This window comes from Haematobia irritans, chromosome 3, assembly GCF_050003625.1.
Source record: "Haematobia irritans isolate KBUSLIRL chromosome 3, ASM5000362v1, whole genome shotgun sequence".
Lineage (NCBI taxonomy): Eukaryota > Metazoa > Arthropoda > Insecta > Diptera > Muscidae > Haematobia > Haematobia irritans.
The window spans coordinates 137,332,958-137,343,338 of NC_134399.1; the positions used below are offsets into that span (position 1 = coordinate 137,332,958).

The 10,381-nt window shown below is 30.5% G+C and overlaps 1 protein-coding gene across 1 annotated transcript; it reads left to right on the forward strand.

The window, feature by feature from the left end:
- The first annotated feature begins 232 nt into the window (after positions 1–232).
- Positions 233–10,135, forward strand: LOC142229777 (protein rogdi-like). Its single transcript, XM_075300355.1, has 6 exons — positions 233–432; positions 2,031–2,102; positions 2,723–2,854; positions 3,543–3,700; positions 5,705–5,825; positions 8,961–10,135. Exons 1-6 carry the CDS (start codon positions 391–393, stop codon positions 9,201–9,203), a joined length of 768 nt encoding a protein of 255 aa, XP_075156470.1. The 5' UTR covers positions 233–390; the 3' UTR covers positions 9,204–10,135.
- Positions 10,136–10,381: the final 246 nt, after the last annotated feature.

Genomic DNA, 10,381 nt, shown 5'->3' on the forward strand with positions numbered 1-10,381 from the left:
ATTGAAAAATGATTATTTTCTGTGAAATTACTTATTGAAGAAAAGTAACAGTATATAATAAAATCAAAAACAAAACGTTACCGCTTTAAATCCAATCTTTAGTTTGGCAACACTAGACACAAAATATTAAATTTGGCAATTCTGAAGTCAATTCGTTCGTCAGAAAATTTTACATATGGGGGCCGCCATCTTGGACAGGGTTATTCAAAATCGATAATAAAACAAAAACTATTGTGACTTTTAACATGGTTGTGTATTTGTGCACTGAAGTCAGTGAGTTACGGGTCTGATAAACAAATAGAAAGACTTGTAATAAACAATTTATTAAATTAAAAAGCTTGTAGCAAAGCGCGCCATTGTGAAAATAAGCGATAAGAATATACGAGTATAATGATGATGGAGGACATCGAAAGTGAGGAAGTGAAGAATTTAGTAAGTGTTGCACAAAGATTTTATGTAAAATCTCAAGAGAGTATTTCCACTCGAAATTATGAATTAAATTGCAATTTAATTATGAAATAAATTGAATTATGAAACAACAATCTTCAAGTGCCAAATTAATTTCAAAAGTTCTGCAAAAAATCGATAAATCAATTGTTTGGCCCGAAGGAAAAATAGCACCCTCAGTTTTTCAATAATTTTTGTGTGGATGTGTGTGTGTTCTATTCCTATTTACTAACACTAAATAAAAACCAAACCAAAAACCATTTCGTTTATCCAGGTGCGATTTGAGGGGCAATTGCTCAACGGCCTTTATATATATCGTTTTTTATTTTGCTGTTTGTAGAATAATATATTAAATAAAATTAAAGGTGCGCATAGCTCAAAAATAAGTGTAATTTAAAATTCAATTTACAAGGTATTGAATATGGGGTGTAATTTTAAATAATTCCTATTGTAAATAAAAGAAAAAAATATGTAAGTAAAGTTGGAACAAATCTACTTCAGCAAAAGTTGTTAAAAACAAACAAAATTGTTTTTCAGTGTAGGAGAAGAGATTTTAAAGTGAAAATGTAAGGTAAAAAGTTTATCGAAATGCCTTGTTTTCGAGATAACGATATCTGAAAATCGGTATTTTTCTATATATTTTTGTTAATTCTGACAGCAATTTTTCGTGTAATGAATGAAATTACACTTTTTTGCGTTTTTGGTAAAAATAGTACATTCCCAAAAGAAAATATTAATTAAAAATTTTGTCGGAAGAGCGTAGTTATCGAGATAGCGATCCTTAAAAATTGGGTATAGGTGGCCGACAGCCTTCGGCCGGGGTTTGAAACTTTCTCCTATGGATCCATGTTACGGGTCCATGTTATTCTAAATACATTACTTTTAGGATGATTATGTGCAATGGATACTAAATCCAATATACGTGATAATGAAAACTTTAGGGGCCCGTATATCCGAAAATAGGTCATTCCCACAAAAAGTGGTATATAACATTTTGTGTTTAGAATCGAAAAGTCTATAAGCTGGCCAAAAATTGGACCAATCGGACCACTTGTACTAAAGTACATTTAAGACGGGAAAGAAAACTCATTCGTTCGGAACGGCAAAATTGCTATATCTAGACTGTGCTATATCCGAAGATATTTGGTCATATCCTGCACGAAATTTGTCCCTTGAGAAATCTGTCGGCGCAGTGTGTGACATGATTTTCTCATTCCGAATAACAAAGTAACCGAGAAATCTTAACTTTTATATTAAAATATGATTTACTTATTCTCAATGTAATAAGAAAAAAATACTTATTCTTGATATAAATATTATAAGGCGCTTTAAATTCCTTCCCTTGTTGTACCAATCGAATTACACACATACACACTCACGTCGAACATTTGTTTATTTATATTCCTCCATTTGTTTATTAAAAGTGGAAAATTGCGGCAGTGGTTCTAATTGAAGTGGAATCAATATATTGATAATGTTTCATGAATAAATACAGAACAAAGATTTAATTTTTTTGTGTGATTTATATAAATGTGATATACTTGTGTTTAATAAATTTTTTGTATAATGTTTTTTTTTTTCAGCAAATTGAATTCGAATGGGTTATGCGCGATGAAGTTCATTCAATACTTAAGAAACTTAGAGAAATTTTAGTGGTAAGTTTTAGAGATGTTTATTAATAGAATATAAATACACCAACCTACATACGTAATTAAAACAGCTTTTAAATTATACATTCAACCAAATAAGACAAATTCCTATGTCACTACACAAAAAAAAATTACTTTTCAATCATTAAATTAATTGTTCCAATTAATTTTTAATTGAAATTTGTTCAATCACGGAAATAATAATATCAATCAATAATGTCAATTAAAAACAAAAATATACCCTGTAGTGGTGAAGAGTATAAAATTAACTATTCCAATCAAATTTATTTAATTCAGTTAATTTTTGTGATCGATTTTTATATTAATCTAAAAAGTAAACAAATCAATTAATTCTTTAATTGAATATTTTAAATTTAATTAAGATTTTGCTTGAGTATTGGTGATATTTTTTCTGTGTACATCCCGAAAAAATAATTAAACTAATTAACTTTTTAATTTAATATTTTAAATTCAATTAAGAATTTACTTGAAAAAGTATTGGCGATATTTTTTCTGTGTACATCCCTCAAATAAATTCGTCACCCAAAACTTGACCCAATAAATTCAAACATATATACATGCACCCCAACGTCTTTAATTTGTTGCCTTTGTTTCTTTTTTTGTAGGAATGTGCCCGACGCTTTCCTGTACCTCTTTATGACAACGAGGGCAAACGTACTGAAAAATTTCATTTGGTTGCAGCACAGGACCAATTGAAATGTACTCTTACTCTGACCGGTGATAGTATTACACAAGCGGTATGTCACACGTTACCTATAAAATGTTAAGTACACTTCAAAAGTTTGGAGAAATTAATAGTATACCGCAGATGAAATATCTTTAAAATTGAGTTAAAAAGAATTAGTTCGTCTAAAGCCCTAAGTTATCAATACAAGAAGAAGAAACTACGTAGCTATTGCGTTACATTAGCTTGAGTTGAACTTTAATCAGTCCAAGGCACGTCGTTTGACGGTCCTCAAGCTCTGCGACTCTTACATTGTAAATGCGGTTAAGATGTTGGTTTGCCGTGAGAGGTAACACTCCATCTTCGAATGTTTTCAATTTGCTCATACAGGTCGTGATCTATATGTGTTTCGTATATTCTTCCGATGGAAGATGGAGTCGAGTCAAGATAAAGTAGAGCTTCAAAAAGAACCATTTTTGCAATATATGCAGGGTCAGTACGAACAGTGACACGTGAAAAAACATATGTACATATATGTATCGCTCAAGATATTATAGCGACATGGGGGTTTCCTCTCATCTGCATGTAGAAATGTTAAAGCAATAAAATATATACGTTTACGACATTTGGCATTTTCGATTACTATATGCATAAAATTTCCCAAAACTTTTAAAGTTATCATCGACAGCATTTTATTGACTAAATCATTTATTTTACCTAAATACTAATTAATAATTTTATGTTATACTTATGTACCACAGGACATTAGTTTCAAACTGAAACGTTCCTCATCTCAAGTTCAACGAACGACAATTACAACCGATGCTCCTTGGAAATTACAACAAGTACAAGATGCTGCCAATCACTTGCAACAGGCCATTAATCATATTGATAACGTTGATGAGAATTATAAATTTCGGTAAGTCCATATAATTATTGTCTGATTCATAAAGAATCCATTACTGTAAATATGTATTGATTTAAATGTGATTTTATTTTGACTTTTTGCGCCAAAAAGAAATTAAAATCCATATGCAGTGTTTTTGCATGGCAGAGGGGCTCCATACATTTGCTTGTCTATTATCTTTGCATTTAGGGTGATTTCTTTTCTGAAAAAAGTGCTTTGCCTTCATTTTGTCTTTATAGAATGCGCATTTATAAAATGTTGCCAGAACCTAGAAAAACGCTATTATTTCAGCGGGCAGAAAAAACTCAAAGGAGCAAAGAGGGCAATCGCTGCACTCTCGTTTATTGGCAATGCTGAAAATGCCCGCAATTTGCCTTTATGCATGGCACAATTTTCACAAGAGAATTCGAAGCCTTTTCGCACTTTTGTCTGTTTTTTTTTTAGAAAAGAACCTAAAAAATACATTTTCCGGGCAAAATGCAAAAAAAGTGCACATTTTTTACAAGAAAAGAAAACACCATTTTTTTTATTTCTTTAAGCGCTTTTCTTCATAATAGTCTAGATAGAATACCGTATAATATATTTTACACTTGAGTCATATTACCATTTTACTTTTTCTACTTTTGCGCGCTTATGGTCTATGCTACCCTGCGCTTTTCTGTTTTAAATTTTTTTTTTTTTTTATTTTATAAATTTAATTTGTAAGATATATTTTCATAAAATAAATAAGAAAACACCATTAATTTGCTATAATTTTTTTAATATACATTTTTTATGTGGTACGGGAGTTAGTATTTGTTGTGTTGATTTTTTCTTCTTAAATTAGTTACTACACTAAGGACTACTAATGCAAAGGACTACGTCAAAAGATGACATTTTAAAAGTTCATAAGAGTCCAATAGTTGACTTTTGCCTACATTTAAATTTCATCCAGATTACAATTCATAAGAATGAGCGGTTGTGGGATTTAAATCACACTGGTCTATCAACTTGTTAAACTTCTCTGAACAGATAATTAGCTGTATATAGTATAGTATAGTTAATCCCAATTACAAGCTGTAAGTTTTTGAAATGCTTGACCTACCACCCTGGCGAACTTCTCTCTATCAACGAGTACCGCCCTATTCAATGTTAAACTCATTCATAAGGGACTTCTTTATTATAAGCATGTAAGCTTTGAAAATTTTAAAAATGTCACCATCATTACGAAGTGGGGATAAAACAACCTTTGACTGCAATGCGAACATACGTACCATACACACAAACAATTTTTTTTCTGATTCAATCACGAAATTAATTGATCCAATTAATTTTTAATTGAAATGTCTTCAATCACAGAAATGATAGTATCAATTAAAAAATTAATTGAAGGTCAATTAAAAAGTTAATTGATCCAATTAAAAAATTAATTGATACTATTATTTTTGTGATTGATTTTTGTTTCAATTAAAAAAATTGTTGAACCAATTAATTTTTTAATTGAATATTTTTAAAAACTCAATTAAAATTTTAATTGGAAAATTTTTCGTGAAATTTTTTTGTGTGTAGAAGACTTCATGAACATACTTCGGGTATTTGAAGGTCATTAGGCGTTTTCTTTTCAATGGTTCTATTGATCAAATTCTTTAATTAACTTTGTCCATAAAGCTCGAAAAATAATTAATTGTAAAATTAAGTCATTAGAAACCTTTAATATTCATCATTATTTCGCATAATCATATTAACCCAGCATTTTGATACTGAATGACAATATAATCTAATGCCGTTAATATTTCGTAAGTATTTGTGCATGCCTTTGATCCGATTTCAAATTTTTTCGTTGTTATTTTCGTGCTATGTTTTGGTTTATTATTGGTTTACTATTCTTCAAAATGTTACGACTTCATTCATTAGATGTTTGTGATTTTATTTGCACTTTAAAATTGCTAATCTTCATATGTGAACTAGTGGTGTATTGTGAATAATATTGTTGAAATAAAATATATAATAAATAAATAATTATGTAAAAAATTCTAGTTCCTCTGAAGAAGTTCTACAAATAATTGGCGAATTAATTGGAGCCTTACAGCGAGGGCGCACTAGTCTTATAATACCAAAGAAGAAATCTATAGAAGACTTGATGAATAGCCGTAATATGGTAAGTACAAATATTGGTAACTATTTTCTAAGAGAATGTTAACTCGTTAATCCAAGTTTAATTAACAAGTTAGGACGAACGCTTTTAAAATAAATTCTATAGAGCCCCCTCACATATGTACTATTCGCATGACATTTTCTTCTCACTTATTGACTTATCTTCTTCACTTTTATCGCAAGTAACTCGTTTTGAACGAGTAAAATGTAAAATATATCTCTTCAAGATGTAGCTTCCAAAGGTATACATATGTCGACCAAAATATATATTAAATTATCGCCAGCTGGAATCTTGCTGGATATGAGTATATTTGCATCATTTGCTGCTCTTGTCAATTTGTATTCTTCCATATATAGACCATATCGATGTCCTCATTCGTACGTTAAGTATACTTAGTATTTTTTGAAGGAGTTCGTTGTTTTTTATGTCAAAAGTTTGAATTTATTGAATACTTCTATCAAAAGTTATGGTTAATATTGTACGTAGCCTGTGACTAAAGTTTTAAAAATATCCAATCCAAAAAGGGCAAAAAGCTCTGTTCGGTCTAAAGTCATTTTTAGCCACGTTCTATTATCACTATTTGGGAACCATCGTAGTGCAATGGTTAGCATGCCCGCCTTGCATACACAAGGTCGTGGGTTCGATTCCTGTTTCGACCGAACACCAAAAGGTTTTTCAGAGGTGGATTAACCCACCTCAGTAATGCTGGAGGGTTTCAATGCTTCTCTAAGTGGTTTCACTGCAATGTGGAACGCCGTTCGGACTCGGCTATAAAAAGGAGGTCCCTTGTCATTGAGCTTGAAATGGAATCGGGCAGCACTCAGTGATAAGAGAGATGTTCACCAATGTGGTATTACAATGGACTGAATAGTCTAAGTGAGCATGATACATCGGGCTGCCACCTAACCTAACCTTATCACCATTTTCAATTCGTACATACCAACAAAAGACCGAAAAAAGTAAATTTATTTACGGTTTTTGAGAAATTCCAAACAAAAAAACTTTGAACTTCCCTACGGGAAATGGATCAACCACAGGATCGGTACAGGACTAGTCCCTGGTGTGCATGGACCAGTCCTAGTTCTGGTCAAGACGTATGGAAGGGACCGGTCACTTTAACATGGGTTTGTCATTGACGGGGTAAATTTAAACTTTAGGACACGTCCTGGGGCATTTTAGTAGTAGCACTCCATAGACAGGTCCTCATGAACTAGTTTCGGACAAACTCTTAGAAATCTGTTTCAATTTGGAAACAGAAATGAAAAACTTTTGAAAAATGATTAACAATAGGTTATTCTGGTAATTCAACTTCAATAAATGTGTAGATCCAATAAGATTTTTACAACAAGCGAATATGGAAATCATTAAATTATCACTATTTAAAAACTGCGACAAACTGGATCACCGGTACCAGTCCTGTGATAGGTCCGTCAGTGACAATTTGCACCAATTTCCCGTAGGGTTGTTTCCTGTAAAATTCACTTTTTAGACCAATTTGCACCAATTTCCCGTAGGGTTGTTTCCTGTAAAATTCACTTTTTAGACTTAGCGAACTTTGGAATGGAGACATCGATATATAGAAAATGGGTTTTACGAATTCACATCTTACGCATCTCGAGCATCCAAAATATGCAATTTGTGCTGAATATGATTTATTCATTCATGAGTCGAAAACCTTTGTGGTTAGTACCTTACCTTCTGTCATAATTTATTATGGTTATAAATATTATAAATAAATAAATTTATTCAAGTTTTGATTTGGAACTCCCGACCAGAGATTGAAGCCTCCGAGTCGCACCGCCGATTTTAGCCACAGCTTCCGACTATGTCGTCTCATCTCGATTGAAATGTAGGCGTCAATTACTAAAAATCAATTTATTTAAGTATAGAAATGTATTCACAATTGTTTTGTTTTCTTGCAAAAATCTCCTTACAGAAAGCCTAAGCCCAATATTTATTCTCAGAGAATTTGTATTTGATGTTGACCTTTGAAGAGTTTTGGTGAATATGTATATGCAATGGCAAATTTTTTTTATGTAGCTCCCAAGTGCGAGAATTCTTTCATGTGGAGGCAATTTGCGTCCGTTATAAAATTATAATATAATATAAATAAATAAAATAAAAATAATTATTATATTTTATAAAATAAAATATAATAATTCTAATAATGCCCATATATAGAGCAATCTCCCTATTTAATTTCTTGAGGCCCGAAAACGAACAAATTTCAACTGAGGTGTTAATGTGTCGCCCAAATAATAGATAAAAAGTTTCGGATCTTCGGATATATTGGTACTCTCAAAAGACCATTTTGATTAAAGTAACTGGACTGGAAAAATTGCTTTTGCTTCCCAGCAAAAAAATTTGGAAGTTCTTCCAATGGCACAACTTTAAAAGCACTTCCAGAAGATGTACTCCCCATGATGTTCTTTATTTTAACTACACAGGAAGTTCTTTTCGTTCAATTTTTTATAAAATGCTTTCTTCATATTTTTAATGGGTAATTTTAACTTTTTTTGTTTCGAATTGGTTAAAGACAGTTTAAGAATTCATAAAATGGTACAAATTATTAAAATTTTGTCGAAAAAAATGCTTAATCCAATTTGAAAAAATTGTGAATTGAAAATATTTGAGGTCAAACGTTTCAGACGTTAGAATCCATTAAAAATATAAAAATTATATAAAAATATAAAAATTATTTATTTGACAAAATATCACAGAATTTTTTGATTTACATCAAAAACATTGAATTCGGATCACACCTAAAGAAGTGATGCAAATTCAGTGCACCGGCTGTTGAAATGGAGGACTTCCGTCCTATGTCAAGCCCATGTTAAATTCGTCGCTTCTGCGTCAATTTTGCACCACTTCCGGATCCAAAACGAACATTTTGATTACTTTTTTGGCGACGCTTTTTTGGCTGGGTTATTAAAAGAAATAACACAAAAGTTTGACTAGTTTCCGGATACAGTCAACCGCAACTAAAATCAATATTGTATGATTTTTCAATAGACCTGTTAGACCAACACTTCAAGTTTTAGTTTTTGAGCTTCGAATTCATAATTACTATAAAAATTAAAATACAATTTTTTTATTTTTAATAAATTTTGCTTTAATACTACCTTTTTCATATTTCAGAAATCTCTAGTGCCAAATCTACCCGAAGATCAAGCAATATCATTTTTCTTACAATGCCATAAATTGATAATTGCAGTTTATCAATTGCTTAATGTCCAGGGTACAATGAAAATGGAAGCCACCCAGGCTGAATGTTCCGTTGGCTGGTTAAATGATGTCCTAGTCTTATTTACTGTTGGTTTAACATTGTGCCAACAGCTAAAAGATAAAATGAATGCATTTAAAATGGATACCATAAGTTAGTAACATGTTCCCGTCTTTTATGCGCATTTTGTTATATGCAATTTTATATACATATATATACATATATAACATGTACTATTTTAAAACAGTACCATTTATTATTTTAGTCAAAAGTATCCTTACTATATACTAGTTATATACATTCATACATTCTATACGATATGAGGTAAACAAAACAAAATTTAACGCGATACATATATGAAATAGACAAATGCATATATTGCTGTTAGTTCATCAGCGTAATATTTATATACACAAACAATGATTATAAAAATACCTATATTATTGATTGAATGTACTTAATTTTATCGTAAATTTGTATTAGGTTAATAAGTTAATAAAGTTGTTGTTGTATTTAGAATAAAAAAAAAAATGAAATAAAATAAAATTTAAACAAAAATTCCATGAGTAAAAATAAATTGGAAGAGCTATTCAACATTTAAATGAAAAAAAATATATATATATATAATAAAGCAATTGTTTTTAGAGCAAATGGAAATTAATAATATCGTAAACTCTCAAAAACATAAATTATGCATTACATACAATATATGACAATAACTTTTAAGCAAACAATGATATGAATGTAAAGAAAATCCAACAATCGACAATGTGTATTAACTTGGCTAAGAGAAAGTATTTTGTTAAATGTCTTATTCCGTAATAAACAATGTTTATTGTATAACTATCTATTATATTCTTAATAAGTTTTTTTGTTCTCCCTGCATACACACAACATAACCATTCACTTTGAACTTTATCAAAAAGATCTCAAAACGCGAATCTTATTGTTAAAAATTACTTACTTTTATTTAAAAACAAAATAAAGATTATGAATTTATTTTATTGAAAATATATGTATTTGTTATTTATGTATTCCACTAACTGAATAAAATAAATACGAATTTGCAAAGAAATAGAAATCGTAAAAATGTTGGTTTTGTTATAGCAGCTTGGAAGAACTGGGTTCAGAGACAATGATGCTAACCATTGTCTGCCTTGCATACAAAGAGTCATGGTTTTATTCTCAGTCTCTGCTGAACACTAAAAAGGCTTCGACGGGGGGTTAACACCTTTCATTAATGCTGATTACATTGGTCATTAATGCTGATTACAGTCATCTACAAACCCTTTGACTACCGATGTCTACTATAGATTACATTCGAAAACGACACCAA